Here is a 21840-nt window from a genome sequence, read left to right on the forward strand (position 1 = left end):
GTTAAAAGATTACTATACACACAACAATGTTGAAAGATTATTAGAGTTCTCACAATATAATATATTAGATTATTAAAATGACTTATGAAAACAGTATCATACACTTGTACTGTTGTACATCATACTAATATTGTTGGTGACTGTTTGGAAGTACTAAGGTTCTTCATGTGGTTAGTGTGAATGAATGTGTAAGATCTTAACAGCAGAAGAAAAAAAAGTAGTAGACGAGTTACAGACAGAGCGTCGCTGACTGCTCTTCGCTTTCTCCTCCTCCGCCGCGTCCGGCCCCGCCGGCGATGGCTCGTAGCCCCTGCGACCTCCGGCTCCTCCTCCTCGCCGCCGCCGTGGCCTTCATCTACATCCAGGTAACCCCCACCATCCCTTCCTCTCTCTGCGAATTAGATCCATTCGGTCAGCCGGTCGCCGAGGATCTGATCGCCTCTTCTTCTCCTTCTCTGTAGATCAGATTCAAGTAGAATCTCCCTGATGAATTGTTTCCCCTTTGCACCTGCAGGTGCGGCTCTTTGCTAGCCAGTCTCATCACGCCGAACGCCTCGCGGAAGCAGTGAGCAAGCACTCCCCTGCTCCCCCATCTATTTTTGTAGTGTTCATCTTAAACACAGGTACTTTGGTACAGGAAAAGTCAGGGAGCAGATGCACCAGCCAGCTGCGCTCCATGATCGATCAGGTCAGCATGCAGCAGGAGAAGATTGCTGCACTAGAAGGTACTGATGCTGATTTGCTGTCACAGGTCTGATGCTACTATTCAAGGGTCAAATGCTTCAACTCATACATAATTAGTTCCGTGACATACTCCGGGCTTATTTATCCAAGGAGCACGGCTCTTAAGGTTACTTAGGCCAGTGTAATCATCTTTGCTACTCGGGAATGGTTGTGCACTTGTATTTATAAATACAGATGATGTTTTGGTTTGTTTTTTCTACCCCTAGATTTCTCTGTCGTGCAACCATCAAACAAAATCTGAACATAGGCACTACAGTTATCTTATCTTTGCCCTGCTTTATGAAGAATCTCCTCCTTTTTATGACCTGTGTAACAATAGATCCGGTAGGCATTTTACAATTTTAACAATTTGTTGATGAAACAGAGATGAAGATACGCCAAGACGAGGAGCATGTGCAGCTCAAGATTTTAATTCAAGACCTGGAAAGTATGAACCCGTTACCTCAATTTAGCTTTTCATTGTTGCTTTCAGCTACACAAGCTCTTTTTTTGCGCGTCTCTGCTACAGTTGTTATTTTTCTCAGGCCTCCTGCTGTTTAGTAATCAGTGTGATACAAGCATTTAAGTCATTAGACAGAGTGTTTTATTCATCCACACTTTGCCTTACTTTTTTTTGAACAAAAACTGTAGGGGAGGCCCTGAATCTTTATTTATTCTGGGCCATACTTGAATGTAAACCTTGCCTCATCACATGCATGCTGCCGTTTCATGTCAAATTGGCATGTTTTCTTGTTGAAGCAATATAGATTCAAATTATTATTTCCTGGAACTTCTACATATAAGACAATTTGCATCGGTTTTGTCATTTTTTTAAAAAAGATTTGTAAAAAAAAACTAATTTTGATCTTTGCATGCTTCTACAAGTACTCTTTAGATATGGCTTTGCACTATATAGCATTATGTTGACAATTAGTGCAAGTACATTTAGCTCGGGTTGAATGCCAAAAAGCAACTGATACATCGAGAACTTCAAAATCTAACACTATATATTTTTTTAGAGTAATCTAACGCTATCTTAACATATATTTTGGATGCAGAAAGGAGTTTGCAGACCTTAGTAAACAAGAATGTGGTATGTAAGCTAATCTTGCTATTCTTTTAGCTTTACCGTTTGAATCTGATCTCTTTCTGTACAGCAGGTTCCTGTTGCCGCTGTTGTGATAATGGCTTGCAATCGGCCAGATTATTTGCAGAGGACAGTTGAATCTATCCTGAAGTATGTTTTATGTCTCCATTCCTTTATCTTGAAAAGCTGAAAAATTCAGCTCTCTGTTGTTTTGTTTAACTCTATAGCGGCACCAAGATCTCACTCACTGGATGACACCTGCCGCAGTAATATATAGAATCAAGCAGTGCTGTTGACCATGACACCATTTAATTTCCATATAAAATTTCTTAGGATACTTAGACTATGACTGCCGTAGTCCATTTATGAAGGCTATTTGCTCCTGGATACACATAGGTTCAGTTCGTGGAACACCCTTCCTGACCAAATGATTGGATGATAACTCTTCCAGGTACCAAAAAACAGTTGCTTCTAAGTTTCCACTATTTATATCTCAGGTACTGGTGATAGCAATTTTATCTCGTGCTCAGTCTCTTCAAGTATGTGGGGAGGACATTTTTCATTGTCATTTCCATTTGCAGGATGGAACAAATGGAGAAGTAAAAAAGAAAGCTTTGAGTTACACTCAAATAACATTTATGCAGGTCTGGAAAGAAATACTTGCCTTCATAGCATTTCAAGTACATTTTTGTAAGCATACCAGAAGATGAACTGTCCAGCTAACACTCTTTAGTGTTCCTTTTGCCTTTGATGTGTTGCAGCATGTCGATCTTGAACCTGTGCGCACAGAAAGACCAGGAGAGTTGACAGCATATTACAAGATAGCTAGTAGGTGTTCCTCAGTTTATGTGTGTTTTTAAGACTGATGATATTATCGATTCTCATCCTAAAGATGTTTCTTAATTCAGAACACTATAAATGGGCCTTGGATGCGCTATTCATTAAGCATAATTTTGATCGAGTAATCATTCTGGAAGGTTTGATCTCTGTGACAATCTGTTGACTGTTTTGCCTTAGATATTTCTGCATACCATCTCATTTTCATGGTTAATTGGTTAACAGATGACATGGAGATCGCCCCAGATTTCTTCGACTACTTCGAGGCTGCAGCGAAACTACTGGATAATGACAAGTATGTCATACTATACTCTGAATATACCTGGCAAGTCAACGATTAATATCAAATCTGTCTAATTATGTGGCTGTAATTTTTGTTTCATTCTTGCATTGAAGGACAATAATGGCTGTTTCTTCTTGGAATGACAATGGGCAAAAGCAGTTCGTTCATGATCCGAGTTAGTATAAATGATAGGCCTATGTTCAACTTTCTTTTTGCATCAATAGAGAAAGGCTCTCATATTTTTAGATAATGCTTTGCAGAAGCTCTTTACCGTTCGGACTTCTTTCCTGGGCTTGGATGGATGTTAACAAAGCCAACATGGATGGAGCTGTCACCGAAGTGGCCTAAAGCATATCCTTACTGTTGCCTACTGTTTTTTTAGATTAGCAGATATGCCTTTTCTAGTGCCTTGTATCATTCTTTTCTTCCTTGACAAGAATTTACTTATTGGGATGATTGGGTGAGGCTAAAGGAGGTACACGGAGATCGGCAATTTATTCGGCCAGAAGTGTGCAGAACATACAATTTCGGCGAGCATGTATGTTGGCTATTCTAAACTGATGCAAGTTCATGGTCGCAATTTTGCAAGGAGTACCCAATGCACATTAATATTTCAGCCATCGGTTCTGGATTGCTGGCAATTTACACTTTCGTTTCTATACTTCCATTCCAGGGATCAAGCATGGGACAGTTCTTCCAGCAATACCTGGAACCAATCAAGTTAAATGATGTTCATGTATGCAAATCTTCCCACATCTTTCCATTTTGTAGAAATTTTATAAGCTCTTTGTTGCTGAGATTTGCTCTTTCCGTTTTGTGGCCATAGATTGATTGGAACTCCGAGGACCTGAGCTACCTCAAGGAGGTAAGAATTAATCTGTTCTTCTGAAAGTATTACTGTTCATAGAGTGGGTGCCTAAGATTTGTGCTGGTAACACTAGGACAAGTTCTTGATCCAATTTGGGGAAGAAGTGGCTAGTGCCACACCTCTGCACAGATCCGATGCTCTGTTGAAGGCCCACAATATGAATGTGGATGTCAGGATTCAGTACGACGACCAGGGAGATTTTGAGCGTATAGCTCGCCATTTTGGGATATTTGAAGAGTGGAAGGTTACTTGCTAACTCAACTTAATTCATATATCTTTCTCAAGTATGCCGGGTGAGAATCTCAGTGTGATGTATTAGCAGCAATTCTTTGCTCTAATACAAAATGACATGCCTTGCAATTTTGCTGGATGCAATTAGGAGGACATTATGATCTAGAGTCTCTCCGAAACTATGTATGCCATAGTGTATGCTGATTATTGTTATGTTTCTCCTTTTTCTAGGATGGTGTTCCGCGGGCAGCTTACAAAGGAGTAGTGGTGTTCCGGTACAAGAGCAGCCCGAGACGAATATACCTGGTTGGCCCTGACTCTCTTCATCAGCTTGGGGCTAATAAGGGCTGAGGCGGAAATTTTTCGACGTGGAAGTCCATGCCCTGATTTAGCAAAACCTGGGCACAGAACAGCAGGGGCTGCAAGCAAGATGCAATGCTGCCAAGGAACTTTTGAGGATGTTCTTTCCTCCCCCTCGAGGTTCTAGAGTAAGACAAGTGTGATCAATGTAGGGATTCATACGTGTTCAGTTAGCACAAGATATTTTACTGAAATTTGTATTTCGGGTATAATTGCATGATCCTGATCTGCACATCACCTCACTAGATGACCTGACCCTGATATTTAGTGTACATGACAGAAAAGATCTGAGAGGATGATCCAGTGACAGGCATTCAGGTGTCATGCAAAGCACATAGCCCTATATTACAGGCTGTTGTATTATTTTTTAGAAAATTATATTAAGAGATAGGAGCAAATTGCGATATTAATTTTTATGGTCACCTGCATCACCGAAAATATTTCTTCATCAGCAGTTCAGCACTAAAGCCAAAACTTGGCCTTATATACAAGAAAATTCACAGAAAGATACTGTCCATTTTTATAGGCCAAAACTAAAAGTAAACAATAACGGTTGATCGAAGGACCTTTACTCTCATCGCAGCCGGTGCCCCTACTCGAGAGGTGAAGAGCGTGAAAACACTACACACTACGGGGATCGGTCGCCTGATTTGAGGTTCCCCACCGTCCAGCTGGCGGAAGCGCACTGGCCGAGGGTAGGAGAAATTTGCCTTTGGCCGCCTCTACGGGAGCCCTAGCTAGGAAAATGTTTCGCGGTATCGGAAAAAACATATCCTCCAAGGCGTCAAGTGGGATGCCGTCAATGTCCCGCTCATAGTTATTTGGAAACTAAATAGTTTAATTAAATAAAAGATTCTATTATTGGGATATTTGAACTTTGAAGGGACCTCACTTGCATCTTTTAATCCCAGGATTTTATGATAATCGTGTGTTTCCCGTTGACGCGACTAGTGATTGTTGGACAATGAATAACGTCAGCGCTGGCGCCTAGCAGCATGGCAACATTTTCCAAATCCGCAGATGGGGCCTTGTGTACCTTTGATTTCAAAAAGTTAGATGAAAAATAAATGTTGATAGTGGCGTAGTCCAACAGCGTATCTTTCTTGGATTCTCCAAGAAAAACAAGAGTATTACTCCCTCCCTCCTAAGAAAGCTGCTCAATTCTTTTTAGATACAAATATATCAAAACACTAGAAGTATTCCTAGAGATTTGAGCAGCTCTTTTTTTTTTGCAAGAAATCCATCGATCTATTAATAATCATTAATGACAGTACAAATAGCCCAAAAAGTAAAAGAAAAAATTTAATACTTGGACCACCTAATAACGACTACGGACACTAGCACGAACCGAAGATGCGCTGCTGCCCTCGCCCTCCATCGCCATAGCCCTCCATCCCCATAGTAGCTCTTATTTTAAATGGATGGAGTATCTTGTTTCGCCAAAATGGTCTGGTAGCGACTTCAACACCTAAAAACCACACGAAACATTTGCCACGTATTCGCAATTTCACATCAGCGGTCTCCTCTGGTGGCTTCATATGTGCCGTGGCAAGAACCTCCCAACAACACAGAAAGGCAGCTTAATTAATTGCACGTCTCGCTGGCCTAATGACGGAAGAGTAGCGAGTAGAGTCGGGAACCGGAGGATGTCGCCACTCGCCAGGAAAGGAAATGTAAAGCGGTCGCCGCCGTCGTCTGGAATCGCTCGGCTCGGATGACAACATGGTGTCAACACCTTGCACCGGCCGAAAAGGGCAACGAGTAGATGGCGTCATGGCTCCTGCCTAAATAACGTGCCTAGATGATCTGATGTTATGTTCCGCGATCTTCTTCTGCGTCAACGTTGTTGGACCGTTGGTTATTTTGTACTCCTTCGTTCCAAAACTACTTGCTCGAGCTACCATTCCGATAGCCAGAATTATGTGGCGAGATCTGGACAAGTGCAGAGTGGATCTTTTGGGGATGCTACGTCCTCCACGCCCCCCTACGTGAGTTCTGTCCTGGTCTTTTTCTACTTAGATGTGTCGTGTGTCGAATTCTCTGTGACTAGCTTGTGATGTACCACAATATCGCCATGGTCTTATTTATTTGTGGTTGCGGCGTCTTCACCCGTATGACTAAGACCAAATGACTTGTAAAATAAGTTGTCATGATCTTTCATGGAGATGTGCTTTTCCGATCACCTCATCTCTATCCGTATGCCTAAGACCAAATGCCTTGTAATAAGACCTCTGCTTCAGTCGCTAGCGACATAATACTCCGTTCATCCACAAATGGATGTCTCAACTTCGTTAAAATATGCATGTATCTAGATTTATTTTAGCAAGTAGATACATGTAAATCAGATAAATGTTAAGATATGCTTTTATGGACAGAGGCAGAACATCCTATGTTCCATATAATGTAAACTACACATTATGGAACAGAGGTGCTTGTTTTGATTATACATATGATGAAAGGAACCCTAGCCACTGGAACATTTGTTCTACAAAACCTTAATTTCCATATTTATCGTGTGATCCATCTTTTGAGGCAAGACATAGCATACTTTCTACAATCTTCAAACTACGATGCTTTATTAATGTAAAGCGAGCTCTACCCGAGCCTTCCGTCGAATTAAGAAAACAATCTTCAAACTTGATGAATTGATTAATTTTTCAACGGTTGGTTCATGTTGTTGATTTTGAACAATGGATTACGAGGGATCCCTCGAGTAGCATAGTAAATGAGACGTTATTAGTTAGTAGTGGCGTGTCCGCCGGCCTTATAGGTGAAGGTCACCGTACACTTACAATGAATGACACAAACGGTACTTTTTGGATATGTTCAACTGCCTCAACTGAGGGCAACTTAGTTCTATGTTAGGAGAGTGCCGAGCAAAGAGGCTACTCCTACGTGACTTGCGCCACCATGAACTTCCTAAGTGTCGTCTCTAAGTGTTTATCTCGTCGACATTGAGCTCTAACCCTCTACCCTTAAGTTTATCTAAGTAAGAATGAATGATACATGCTCTCCATGGGAGTCTATTTTAGGCTTCTGGGCTTGCTGAATGATTAAATATATCCTCCCACCTACCATGTGGAAGAATAGATGGGTCATTTATTTCTAAATGACCAAGGATATCCTTCCACCTAGCATGTGAGACGATAATTGCGGTCATTTCTTGCAAAATGGTCAATGATGTCCTCCTACCTAGCTACCATACGATGAGGGTTGTTTGGCCATTTCTTGCTAAATGACTAAGGATGTCCCTCCATCTACCATGTGAGCTGATAATTAGCGTTATTTCTAGCAAAATGGTCAATGATGTCTTCCCACATACCATGAGTGAGGATAGTTGGGGTTATTTCTTCCTAAATGACCAAGGATGCATTCCGACATGCATGGTGGTGACAGGTGAGATGGTAGTTGGGGTCATTTCTCTCTAAATGACCTACGATGCCCTCCGACCTACGACCATATACGTGTGAGGATAGTTAGGGTCATTTCTTGCTAAATGCCCAAAGATGCTCTTCATGGTGCTAGGTAGGAGGGGTAACATTGTAAATCTTGTTCTGCTAGTCCATGGTGAACTAAGGAAGGAGTACGGTGACTAGGTTCCGTAACATTTCACACTAATGGGTTTATTTGCTCTTGGGTATTTATCTTTGATTTGTTCACCACGACTTGAAGTTTTGACCTTGTTCACCAGTTTTGGGTTGACTTTGCTCAACTATTATCCATGTAGGAGCTTAGTAGACACCTTTTTTACAAAGGCGCTTAGTAGACTTGGGGACCCCACTAGGAGGATGGTGATACCCATTTGTACAATAGGTCTTCTCTCGATGTTAATTGTATGGACTTAAGTGCACGAGCCACACATCTCGAGCTGGCGCACTCACACCGCTTTGGCCTCCCACTCATGTGTGATTTGGAGAATTAGGGGATGCCTCCACATCTCCGATGAATTCGTTGTTACGGTCGCCATGGGAGTGACATCGCAAGGAAACAACTCCGCTCGTAGAGAAAGATGTCTCGAGGTTGCTTTTTGTCCAATGGCGGGTCATGGCAGGTGGCGAAGTGGTGATCCTGCACTAGTTTGGGAGTCACTAACACAGTGCCTCATCGATCATGAAAATATGAAGAAAAAAACTATTTCAAACAGTATAATTTGTGCAAATAGATACACCCTACTCGATCCTGCACTAGTATGCTCTTGAATATAAGGCAATATAGGAGTTTAACCTAAAGTTCCAAAACATTTTATATTTAGAAACAGGGGTAGTACAAAAAAAAGTGCCTTTTTTTAATTTGGATGTGGGAATGGCACCGCACATTAACAATTTATTGATATTCTATTTGTTTTTTAACTCTTCGATGCAGTGTGTAATATTGTGAGCAAAACTAACACTATTTATGTGTGCAAGTCTGCAAGGGCTTAATATAGGTATAACAAGAAAACATGATGTAAAATGAGTTAATTTTTAGTTTTATATTCAGTAATAAGACATCCCTAAATAAGTGGTGAGACAGATTTCTTTCCCCGCAAAAAAAAAAGTGGTGAGACAGATTGTGGAGTAGATGAAAATACTAAAATATAACCATTATACATGTCCTAAGGCTGCTCATAGTGGGTAGTAACTAAGACTAGTAACATTGTGTATGTTACTAGTCTTAGTTACTACCTCCATAGTGGGTGGTGTCATAGATGTAGTAACATGCAAAGGCTTATTTATTATCATGTAGGATCTATAGTACTCACAAACATTGTGATCTATTTGTGGCATGTATCAATCTAAAATTTGTTTGTTAGTACACACAAATGAATAAATGAACCAAAAAAAGTTCCAATATAATAATATTAAATATATAAATAATATTTAGCATTACACGGATAAAGACAAAGACATGGAAATGATCTATCGTGGCCTAAATTTTTTCCAAATATGCTCTATCAAATCATTTTTTAGAGCTTTATGCGTTGGACGATCCCGAATCCTAGCATCTCTTTCAAGCACCTCGGCAAATACATGCAGATAACAAGATTCTCATTACCAATCTGACTGACATGTTCGTCGGGTGTATATGGCAGACGATATGCGGTCCTTTCTCCTAATTCATCATCATCTACAGTAATGGCCTTCCTTTTCCTTTTGGAAGAAGTTGAACCAACTTGAGCAGGAGCTGACCGCGATGCAGCTTTAGGGTGCGGGTGGTGGTGGTGGTGTTGAAAAGGAATCATGTGGGGAAGCACCAACAAAGTGCAAATTCTCCATGTTCTGGTATCCTTCTTCACGATGGTGCATTGGTGGAGGTCGGAAATTATAAGGATGCATTGGTGGCAACTGTCCAAAATTTATCAAGCCATCGGGTGCAGGGGTATACATTGGCATCCTATTATAAATATCAAAATTCATGAGCATAGTGTATGCAAATGCCTCAATCTGTAGTGTATATATTCAGTTGGGGAAAACAGGGAAGCTTTTGTTCCTTTTTCTTCATGCTACTTATTTACACTACACTCGCTAGATAGATACACTTGCACACATACTGATTCATCTTCTAGTCAATTTTCAGTTTCAAGTTATCTTAGCAAATTCAGTAATATAACTGTACTTGTTATTCACTGAAGTAGTACACTACTGTAGAATATTTCAGATGCACAAGAACGCAATATGCAAATTACCTAATGCTGTACCATCACAACTAATGAATGGAGAAACACAAGAACACAAGATGCAAAATACCATTGATTCTGCGAGCTGTTGGTGGAGGAGCTATCCATGCCATGATGGTACATGTGCGGGGGTGTCGATGGGTTGGCGGAGGAGCTTGTGGGGGCCCCGTAGAGGGCCCGGGGTAGAAGTACGGCGGTGGATTGTGGTTGGCGGAGCTCGTCGGGGCGCCGGAGTTGAAGTGCTGCGTCTGCGTTGGCGAGGTTGCCGACGGCCGGGAGGGCGCCGTCTCCTTGCGTCGACCGGATTTGGCCATGATTCAGATGGTTTCTTGGGTGCTGCCGCCGGCCAGCGCCGCCGCCGGCCAGCACCGCCGCTGCAGGTGAGATGGGGAGCAGGGCAATGGAGATTGAGCTGGGGGCAGATAGATGGATTGAGAGCTGCGACCAGGAAGAAGAGAAGTAGTACTACTACTAGTACTAGCTATTTTTTAGGAAGCCCCACCCGCACCGGATCGTTTTCGATTAAAATATTCCGGTAACACAGCCGAAGTTACGGTAACCATCTATGTTACTTGCTTTGCTTCTCTCCTCATTAAATTAGTGACACATCAGCAAATTTGCTGAGTTGGACTCTATGTTACTACTGAAGTTACCCCCACTATGAGCAGCCTAAGGCTGGCCATAGTGGTAAGTATCATGTAGTAGTATCATGCATATGATACTTGTGTATGATACTATCTCTATAGTGGGTAGTATCATGAAGTAGTATCATATTCATGCTATATTTATTGCTTTTTAGAATCTCAATGCAATAATGCATTGTGCGCAGATTTGTTTGGCATTAACTTTTTCTCGTGACATGCACTTATGATACAAGATATCACCTACGTTACTCTAATCTCTCTCTCTTCGCTTAATTAGCTGCTACATCGAGCATTTTGTGGGGCCGATGTCATGCATATACTTTCGCATGATACTGCATGATATGCTAGCCCTAAGTCGCATTTAGACATTAGGATTTTTAGCCAGAGAAAGAGCCTCACGTGGTGCTGTGCCGGATAATCCCGTTGACGCTTGTCAATCGTACCAAATCGTCGGCCACGACGCACTCCACTCAAGACCCCAGTCCACGCAGAAGCAACAGAGGCAGGCTGCTCCGCTCCGCGAGAATGAGCACACCATGACACACTGCGCAGTCCTATAAAGAAACCAGCGCGCTCGGCGCCGCCCGCCCGCCTCCCTTCCAGCTCCCCCCTCCCCTCTCCCACGACCGGCCACCTGCACACGCCATGGACGCCTCGCGAGCTCTCGCTCTCCTGCTCCTCTGCCTAGCGCTCCCGCTCGTCGCGCCGGCGGCCGCGGCGGGGTGCGACTGCGGCGCCAATGCGGCGGACGCCGCCGCCGCGGAGGAGGACGCGAGCGGGGCGCTGCGGCTCAAGTTCGTGGCCATCGCGTCCATCCTGGCGGCCGGGGCCGCAGGCGTGCTGGTGCCCGTGCTGGGCCGCCGCTCCGCCGCGCTGCGCCCCGACGGCGACGTCTTCTTCGCCGTCAAGGCCTTCGCCGCCGGCGTCATCCTCGCCACCGGCATGGTGCACATCCTGCCCGCCGCCTTCGACGCGCTCGGCTCGCCCTGCGGCGCCGGCGGCGCCGCCAGGGGAGGGTTCCCGTTCGCCGGCCTCATCGCCATGGCCGCCGCCATGGTCACCATGATGGTCGACTCCCTCGCCGCCGGGTACTACACCCGCTCGCACTTCAAGAAGCCGCGCCCCGTCGACGACGACGCCTCCGACCTGCGCGCCGCCGGGGACGAGGAGCACGCGGGCCACCTCCACGTGCACACGCACGGCCACGCGCATTCGCACGGACACGGCGGCTCGGAAGCCGCCAGCTCGCCGGAAGATGCCTCGGCCGCCGAAACGATCCGTCACAGAGTGGTCTCTCAGGTCAGCCCCCTTCCCAACTAAGTGAGGGTAATCTCAATTCTGCTTCTTGCATGTCATCAGCACAAAAAAATATGAAATTTTCAGCTAGAGCAGCACATCCTAATAATTTTCAGACATTCGAATTTTGATCGAAACTGGATATTCCATATTTCAAAGGCAAATGAAAATGCTAGCCGCTTGAATTCGACATCAATTGAAAAATTGGTAGTAAATTAAATATCTCTCACGGACTCACAGTGCCCGTAGGCATCCATGTTGTCACCATCTAAAGTTAGAGAATCCAAACGAGGACAACAGGAACAATGCCTTGCTCAGATGTGACGTGTCGGCCACTCTGCAATTTGAAGATGAAGCCCCTCTTCCCAGCCCCACAAATTCGGGAGATTAACACCATCGACAGATTCTGCAATCAGCTTGGCATTTTGTAGTGAATGGATGCATCAAGCTTGGCACTGCCTATAGAGAGTAACAGGCTAACTGAGGGTGATGTTGTGCAGGTCCTGGAGCTGGGGATCTTGGTGCACTCTGTGATCATTGGGGTGTCCTTGGGCGCATCGCTGAGGCCGACGACCATCAGGCCTCTCGTCGGTGCTCTAAGCTTCCATCAGTTCTTCGAGGGCATTGGGCTCGGTGGTTGCATTGTTCAGGTACAATAACGCAAAATTTACTTACAGCCCCCTTGTGACCTTTCTCAATTTAGTGTTGACACCAAAAAAGTGAAATAATAATTTTGTAGATGCTAAAATCAGTTAGAAGATATAAGATTCATGGCCGTCTTGAAGGGGCCGTCCAAGTAGCCAAATTGTTCTCACAAAGGAGCGAAAAAGACAACACACAAATGTAGATATTTGCAGTTGAGATAAAAATGACGTATCACTCACTAGTCACTACATTGTAGTACAGTTTAAGCATATAGTAGGGACCCTCAATTATTGGGTCAGGCTATTTTCAGAAAAGCATTGTAAGCACAAGGATAGCATTGACCTAGTGAGTGGACAGATGGGAGAACGACTTAATTTTCAAGCTTTGCCTATTTACCAGAACAGCATTTTGTTTCTGAAAATAAAGAACAACAGTTTGGATGTTTAAAATAAAGAACAAAAAAATTATTATTTTTGCCAGAAGAAAAAAAGAACAGAAGTTTGACACACTTTGCTCCTCATGTTCTTGCTCCAGGCAAAATTCAAGGCGAAAGCAACCGTGCTTATGGCGACCTTCTTCTCCTTCACCGCTCCCATAGGCATCGCACTCGGGATCGCCATCACGACCAGCTATAGCAAGCACAGCTCGGTCGCGCTAGTCGTCGAGGGGGTCTTCAACTCGGCCGCGGCAGGGATTTTGATATACATGGCCCTGGTTGATCTGCTAGCTTCAGATTTCAACAACCCGAAGCTGCAGACGAATACAAGGCTTCAGCTGGCAACCTACTTCGCCCTTTTCATGGGCGCAGGGCTGATGTCCCTGCTTGCCAAATGGGCATGACAGCATCACTGAGATAGGATGCATTTGTGTGCACCATCATCCATCCTAAAGACCCCGGCCTTGCTTATCACTGATGGGGTTTGTTTCTTAGCGTTGTTGCATCATGTGTCACATCTCTATCAACCAGAGTTGAGGAAAAAATTGCCTGAATGTGACCAAATCTTATTAGAGTAAAGGAAAGCTAGAGAAGCCAAAAAGTTGAGTGCATGTCTCATGTCTCATCCCTTGAGAGCAAGTCTGTACCAAATGAGGCGATGATAGAAGTGGTAGCAGTAGTGATAGTGGGGACAATGGTAGTTGAACTGATATTGGTGGGTGAAACTTTGTAAAGCGGTAGCCTACCTTTTAGAAATCAACGGAATGTACAGATTGTTACTAGCATTCTCCTGGTTTTCGCGGGAAAGGACAGCTGAAAAAAATTCCGAAGACAAAATTCAGACTCTTTGAGATGTGCATCCTAGAGCGTAGGCTATAAACCTGGTCACTAGAGCTGCATAAGCATCATACTATCTCTTCAGCCAGTTGCCTTGTTCACTTCAAAAAGGAGAGCAGCTCCCACAATTGTGCAAGTGCATGTTGTGTAGATTCCTTTCTCAACTTTGAATATTATTCCTAGAACGTGATATTGATAGTTCAAGATATCAAGGCCAAAGATTTTATATGGTTCTGCATCACAAACGTTAGCTGTCGACATGCATGACATGGATTTCACGGGGGTCGTCTCCTCTGTCCTCTTTCTCTCTGGAGGAATATATGCAAAGAAATTTGAGCGTCCATGCTGAGATCAGAACGAACTGGACAATCTGCACTATCCAATGGTTAACAGAATAGGATCCTCGAATGCTTCAGTATTCTAAGCATCATTTCTTTTTGCAGCGCTATTTATGTGCGCACCTCTCTTCCGGTTGATTTTTGTGTGTGGGTATCTTTTCCGGTTGATCTTGAATTGAAGCTCGCAAAGATTGCCGGTAACATGACGACATTATTCCCTTCCATAGGTCATAGGTGTGTACTAGAGTGCGTAATCAGTGGAACAGGGCCAAATTAAAGCTGATCTTGGAGGGTAACCTGTTTAATTTGATCATAACTCACATTGCACTTGCACCTTGACGAGTTTGTTCCTTACTTTGAGCATTTCAATCTGCTTGGTTTGCTTCACTGTTGGATAAGTGAGCATTAGATTAGAGTGATTTTGTTAGTTCAACCATAGAGCAGTTTTTTTAATAAAAAAACGGAGGCAAAAGTTTTGCCTCATCCATTCATTAAGCAGAAGGTGTCTGGTTTTTAGGAGAAAACCGGGCAAAAACCAACAACAACACAACAGTGTGCACACCCACAACCACCCACACTCTGCCACTAGGGGCACCGGGCACACCTAGCCACCATGGCTACCTACAAAAGCTACACAAGAAGCTCAAGTTGGCCTATGCCAAACAGATAGCCCTTCGAGGAGAGACCGGCAACTCCGATTCTGAAGACGAGCCTTGGAGAGGAGATGAGCAAGACAAGAGCCGAATAGGACCTTCACCGGACCGCCCCTCGAAGTTCATCGTACACCGTCCAAGGGCAGCTTCGACTTCACAACAAGAAGAGACCACCATGAAGACATTCGGACACGCCGAAACGGAGCCGACTAACATGACCTTGCCGCAACCAAACCTTGGTCACCACCATCGTCGTTGCCTCACAAGCCTCCACCCGGAACACCCGCATCTCCGGTTGATCTCCTGCCAACCTAGATGCCTTGTGTGTACAGCCCGCCGGAGTGCGCGAAGGGGATCACCAACTTCAAGACGACGCCCTCAAGAGGGGAAACGACGAAGAAACGACGCCGTCATCTGATCCCTTAGGATATAGCATTTCACCCGAAGACGTGAACCCGAGGGCAGCGAAGGTCGGAGAGCTCCATGACATCCCCCCCCCCCCAAGGAGGATGGCGACATCCGCGGACGCTATTGGAGATATGCTCAAGAGGCAATAATAAAGTGGTTATTACTATATCTTTGTGTTTATGATAAATGTTTGCATCTCATGCTATAATTATATTAACCGGAAACATTAATACTTGTGTGTTTTATAAACATAAAAGAGTCCATAGTAGGCCTCTTGTTAAACTAGCTTGTTGATTAATAGATGATCATGGTTTCCTGATCAAGAACATTGGATGTTATTAATAACAAGGTTATGTCATTAGGAGAATGATGTAATGGACACACACCCATAGTAAGCATAGCATAAGATCAAGTCATTGAGTTCGTCTTGCTATAAGCTTTCGATACATAGTAACCTAATCCTTCGACCATGAGATCGTGTTAATCACTTACACTAGATGGATGCTTTGATTACATCAAACGCCACTTCGTAAATGGGTGGCTATAAAGATGAGATTAACTATTCTGAAAGTATGAGTTGAAGCGCATGGATCAAGAGTGGGATTTGTCCATCCTGATGACGGATAGATATACTCTGGGCCCTCTCGGTGGAATGTCATCTGATTAGCTTGCAAGCATGTGACAAAGTCACAAGGAATGACATATCACGGTACGAGTACGAGTAAAAAGTACTTATCGGTAACGAGGTTGAACTAGGTATAGAGATACTGATGATCGAACCTCGCATAAATAAAGTATCACGCGACAAAGGGAATCGGTATCGTATATTAATGGTTCATTCAATCATGAAGTCATCGTTAAATATTTGGGAGCCTGATACGTCCAAAACGTATCTACTTTCCCGAACACTTTTGCTATTGTTTTGCTTCTAATTTGTGTATTTTGGATGCAACTAACACGGACTAACGCTGTTTTCAGCAGAATTGCTCTGGTGTCTCGTTTTTGTGCAGAAATCCAACTTTCAGGAAAATCCTCGGAATTTATGCGAAAGGTCCTATTTTCCCAGAATATCGACGGAGCCAGAAGGGCAAGCCAGGTGGGGGCCCGAGGGCCCCACACACTAGGCCGGCGCGGCCCAGGAGGGGGGCGCGCGGCCCTAGTGTGTGGCGGCCTCGGCTGGCCCCCGACGCCCTCCTTCGGACTACTTATTGCCTTCGACCTAAAAACGCACGAGGGGAAGTCGAAATCGCCAGAAACCATCCAGTACGCCGCCACCATCGCGAAACTCCGTCTCGGGACCAGAAACTCCGTTCTGGCACTCCGCCGGGACGGGGAATTGGAGGAGATCATCGCCATCATCATCACCGACGCCTCTCCATCGACCAGCCATGTTTCCCCCATCCATGTGTGAGTAATTCCCCCGCTCGTAGGCTGAAGGGGATGGTAGGGATTGGATGAGATTGGTCATGTAATAGCATAAGATTGTTAGGGCATAGTGCCTAGTGTCCGTAATTGGTACTTTTATGATATTGTTGCAACTTGTTATGCTTAATGCTTGTCACTAGGGCCCGAGTGCCATGATTTCAGATCTGAACATGTTATCGATTCATTATGATATTCATTGCTTTATGATCTTACCTGCAAGTTGTATACACGTATTGATGTCCGGAACCCGAGGCCCCAAAGTGACAGAAATTGGTACAACCGAAGGGGATGGCGGTGATATGAGGATCACATGTGTTCACGGAGTGTTAATGCTTTGCTCCGGTGCTCTATTAAAAGGAGTGCCTTAATTTCCAGTAGATTCCCTAGAGGCCCGGCTGCCACCGGCTGGTAGGACAAAAGATGTTGTGCAAGTTTCTCATTGCGAGCACGTACGACTATATATGGAACACATGCCTATTGATTGATTAGTACTTGGATACCGTTTTATTATTATCTGCAAATGCTCTGCCTTGATTGTTACATGAGTTTCTCTCATCCATGAAACGCCCGTTCATCCATCCATGTGCCTACAGTATTTTAATCCTGCTGTTTACTATAATCACTACTGCTGTCTTTGTTACTTTGCTGTTGTTATTTCACTATCGCTACTACTATAAAACTGTTAGTACCTGATAAACTCTTGCGAGCAAGTCTCGTTTCCAGTGCAAGCTGAATTGACAACTCCGCTGTTAAGGCTTTCAAGTATTCTTTGTCTCCCCTTATGTCGAATCAATAAATTGGGTTTTACTTCCCTCGAAGACTGTTGCGATCCCCTATACTTGTGGGTCATCAAGACTATTTTCTGGCGCCGTTGCCGGGAGCATAGCTTTATTTGGAAGTTCACTTGGATTGATATTGTTCGCTGCAAATTCTCCATCATGGGCAAACCTCGCGATTCTAAAGTCGCCATATTACCATCCACTACAAGAAAAGGTACAACTCTGAGTACCTCTGCTGCTCTTGATTCACCATCTGTGATTGATAAACTTGTTTCACCACCACATGCTTCACATGGTACTTCTGCTAGATCTAAAAATTCTTATAATATTGATGATGCTTCTGCTGTGCTTGATGATAGTGGTTCGTTGGGATCTTTTCTAGATGCTACAATTGCTAGGTCTAGACAAATTGAAAATGCTGAAACTCCTAATGAAAATGTTACTACACCTGTTAATTCACCCGAGTCTGTTGAATACTCTAGTGATGATCTTGATGAGGATTATGTAGAACTTGATGATGATTTTATTGATAAATGCAATGCTACTACTGATGCAAGAAAAATTAAAAAGTTGCTTGCACAACATACTGTTAGATATAAACTGTCTCCTGATCCTAAATTTGCCACATCTCCTATAAACATTAAGGATAAATATTATGATTTTTCTCTTGATTTGTCTCATATATCTATTATGGAGAAAACACCTTTTTGTGGTACTGAAAAAGAAAGTGATGTAGAACACATGATTGAGCTATCCACTCTGAGTAGCTTGTTTTCTGATGATGTTAAGAAGCGTACTTATTTCGTTGCTAAAATTTTCCCTTTCTCATTAAAGGATGATGCTAAAACTTGGTACAATAGTTTGCCACCTGATTCTATTAATAGTCCAAAAGAATTGCTTGATGTTTTCTTCCGGAAGTACTTTCCTGCTAGTGCTCAACATATTGCTTTGCAGAGAATTTATAATTTTGATCAGGAAGATGGAGAGAAATTGCCTGAGGCTTGGGCTAGATTTTGCTCTCTTATTAGAGCTCAGCCTGACCATGATTTGGAAAAGCATGATTTACTTGATATATTTTATAGTGGACTAACCATTGAGTCTAGGGCATACCTGGATAGTTGTGCTGGTTGTGTTTTCAGGAAAAGAACTCCAGATGACGCCGAAGAATTATTGGCTAGAATAGGCCGGAATCATGATGATTGGTCTACACCTGAACCAACCCCGACACCAATACCGAAGAAGAGGGGTATGATTAAATTAAATGATGAAGATATGAGGGAAGCCAAGAAATCTCTTAAAGAGAAGGGTATTAAATCCGAAGACGTGAAGAATTTACCTCCCATAGAAGATTCTTGTAAGATCACTCCCCCTTCATCCATGATTGAGGTACACTCTCTTGAACGCTTTACTAGAGAAGATATTCTATATTCAAAACCTCCTGCTCAATGCTTAGATGAGTTTGATAATTATATTGTTAAGCAAAGTAATTTCAATATGAGAGTAGAAAATCATTTAATGGAAAATTCTCGAGCTATTGGTGAATTGCATGGTATTGTGGAGAGAACCTCCAATGATGTTAAGATGCTTGTTAAAAAATTTCAAATGGTTCAAACTCAAATTGATCAACTCACTAAAGTGCAAAATGACCTGTTAAAAGATAATTCTAAAGAAAATCATGCTTATGAAGTAACGACTAGAGGCGGTGTTTCTACCCAGGATCCTCTATATCCTGAAGGGCATCCCAAAAGAGTTGAACAAGATTCTCAACGAACTGAAACTAGTGCTCCATCTAAGAAAAAGAAAAAGAAACATAAAACTGTTGTAGAATCCTCTGAGCCTCGTTAATGATCCTAATAGTATTTTTATTTCGATGCTCGAAACTGAAAGTGGTAATGAACATGATAAAGATAATGATAAGAATGATGCTTCTGATAAAGAAGAGGTTGAAGAAGAACCTGAAAAGCATGCTAAAATTAAAAAGTATACTAAAGAAGATTTTATTGCTAAGAAACATGGTAGTGAAAGGGAACCTTGGGTTCAAAAGCAAATGCCTTTTCCTGCTAAGAAACTAAAATCAAAGGAAGAAGAACACTATAATAAATTTGTGATTGGATGAAACCTTTATTCCTGCAAATACCTTTGACTGATGCTATTAAATTGCCTCCTTATTCAAAGTATATGAAAGATATTGTCTCTAACAAAAGGAAAATTTCTAATGAGGAGATTTCCACTATGCTTGCTAATTACTCTTTCAATGGTAAGGTTCCAAAGAAGCTTGGCGACCCAGGTATACCGACTATTCCTTGTTCTATTAAGAATAATTATGTTAGAACTGCTTTATGTGATTTGGGAGCGGGTGTTAGTGTTATGCCTTTCTCTCTTTATAAGAGACTCTATTTAGATAAGTTGATACCGATCGATATATCTTTGCAAATGGCTGATAAATCTACTCGCTATTCCTGTTGGTATATGTGAGGATGTTCTCTGTTCAAGTTACTAATAACTGCTTGATATTAACTGATTTTGTTGTGTTGGAAATGCCTGAAGATGATAATATGTCTATTATTCTTAGGAGACCTTTTCTTAACATCGCAGGGGCTGTTATTGATTGCAATAAAGGAAAAGTTACTTTCAATGTCGATGACAAGGAGCATACCGTTTATTTTCCCAAGAGGATTGAGAAAGCATGTGGAGTTAATACAATTTCTAATGTGAGAACTATCAAAGTAGGAACTATTGATTGTCCAATATATGAGCCTAAAGAAGAATATCAAACTCTTGTGATTGGATCCATATCAATACAATACAAGGTAACATGATTGATTTGAGGTTTAATTCTTCATATGTTATGTAAAATTTATTTGGTGGCAAGACTTGATCAACCTTGTTAACAAATTCATTTTATATACATAGAAGAGCTAAACAACATCTCTTTCTTCCTCCACTTGTTCTACTTGTTGTAGCACTTTTGTTTTGCAAAGTTCTTTAGTTAATTAGAGATTTCAAATTTTTTCCTCCCCAGTAATAATAATTTTGACACCCAGAAATGTGCATTTTTCAAAGTTTTCAAAAATTCACAAAAATTATACCATTGGTCCTATTTTTCGACGAGGCACCTGGGAACACCTGGGGATGACTAGTGGGGCACCCCAGGGTGGCACCCCACAGGCCGGCGCGGCCAGCAAGGGGGGCGCGCCACCCTGTTGTGTGGGCCCCTCCTTGCCCCACTTCATCATCTCTTCCTCCCACTCTCTTCTCTCTCCCGAAAAAACTCGCACCAGGTTCCTCTCACTCGCGTTTTTGCTCAAGAGCTCCAGATTTCTCGATCTCTTTGCTCAGCCCAGATTTCTGTCTGAAATTTGGCACATTTGCTCTCCGGTATGTGACTCCTCCGATTATCCAAGTAGAATTTTGTTTGGTGGAGTATATCTTGAATATTTTGCTGCTGTAGGTAACATCTTTAGTGAGCTTGCATGCTTGTTCTAAGTGGTAGAAACTAGTTTTGATGCATGATTAGTACTCTAGCAAGTTCCTATGGTAGTTTCCCTCAATTATATGTCACAAAATCAAATTTTATAATGTTTGTTGAAAAATTTCAGAAAATGGAAGGGAGTAGGCACCAACTCAACCAACAAGAATTGGAGGTGCAACAGGTCATGAAAGTTCACCGCGAAGAAGGAGTATACCCCGCTTACTACCCGTGCGTGGATTTTATGAGAAGTGCAGGAATCTTGCAAGATGTTCAAAGTCTAATCGCTCGTGCAGGGTTGGATGATTTTGTTGTTGGTGAACCATGCCAATATGCAAAATTGACTATGTCTGTAGTGCAGGATTTTGAATTCAGTTGGTCGCGATCTAATCCATGGTTCGGTACAAATTTATAATAAAACTGTCGACCTGCCATTTAATGATTTTTGTGCAGCAATTAGAGTGCCGCAATGGGGATCATGCGAGAAGATAAGGGGATCGCCGCAAGAGTTCTTGGACCTCTTCAAGATGATTTGTCATGGAAGAAGCTTCTCAGAGGATGGTGGTAAAATAAGTAGCATTCAACTCCCAGCTATTCGTTACTTTGCTTATTTCAGCACCAAGTGCGTTCTTGCTAGAAAGAATGGAAGTAAGTTATCTATCCAGGATCTAGCCTTTCTAGCTGCTGCATTACAAGGTGATAGGACTTACAACTTGGGTGCTTTGATAGCCAATAGACTTGCTACTAACCGTGAGAAGGGAGGAATTTGTGGATGTCTCATCGCCTCTCGTTTATTAGCTATGCATGGTGTAGAACCTCACCATCTTGATATTCAACTTCCCATAGAGAAACTTGACATAGTCTT

The 21840-nt window shown here is 42.9% G+C and overlaps 2 protein-coding genes across 3 annotated transcripts; both read left to right on the forward strand.

The window, feature by feature from the left end:
* The first annotated feature begins 219 nt into the window (after positions 1 to 219).
* Positions 220 to 4799, forward strand: LOC124689274 (alpha-1,3-mannosyl-glycoprotein 2-beta-N-acetylglucosaminyltransferase). 2 transcript variants are annotated; one of them, XM_047222832.1, is made up of 18 exons: positions 220 to 365; positions 515 to 565; positions 638 to 725; positions 1109 to 1171; positions 1782 to 1816; positions 1881 to 1960; positions 2262 to 2307; positions 2392 to 2454; positions 2572 to 2638; positions 2719 to 2787; positions 2873 to 2942; positions 3044 to 3105; positions 3191 to 3281; positions 3375 to 3468; positions 3604 to 3666; positions 3757 to 3795; positions 3872 to 4042; positions 4261 to 4799. In XM_047222832.1, exons 1-18 carry the CDS (start codon positions 297 to 299, stop codon positions 4378 to 4380), a joined length of 1341 nt encoding a protein of 446 aa, XP_047078788.1. In that variant the 5' UTR covers positions 220 to 296; the 3' UTR covers positions 4381 to 4799. The 2 variants fall into 2 exon arrangements, with proteins under 2 accessions (XP_047078788.1, XP_047078795.1); XM_047222839.1 differs by having other exon boundaries at positions 1884 to 1960.
* Positions 4800 to 11334: 6535 nt separating this feature from the next.
* LOC124654667 (zinc transporter 4-like) lies at positions 11335 to 13912 on the forward strand. The gene is made up of 3 exons (XM_047193666.1): positions 11335 to 11988; positions 12486 to 12635; positions 13165 to 13912. Exons 1-3 carry the CDS (start codon positions 11335 to 11337, stop codon positions 13468 to 13470), a joined length of 1110 nt encoding a protein of 369 aa, XP_047049622.1. The 3' UTR covers positions 13471 to 13912.
* The last annotated feature ends 7928 nt before the right edge of the window (positions 13913 to 21840 follow it).

The sequence above is a fragment of the Lolium rigidum genome, chromosome 1 (assembly GCF_022539505.1).
Source record: "Lolium rigidum isolate FL_2022 chromosome 1, APGP_CSIRO_Lrig_0.1, whole genome shotgun sequence".
Classification (NCBI taxonomy): Eukaryota; Viridiplantae; Streptophyta; class Magnoliopsida; order Poales; family Poaceae; genus Lolium; species Lolium rigidum.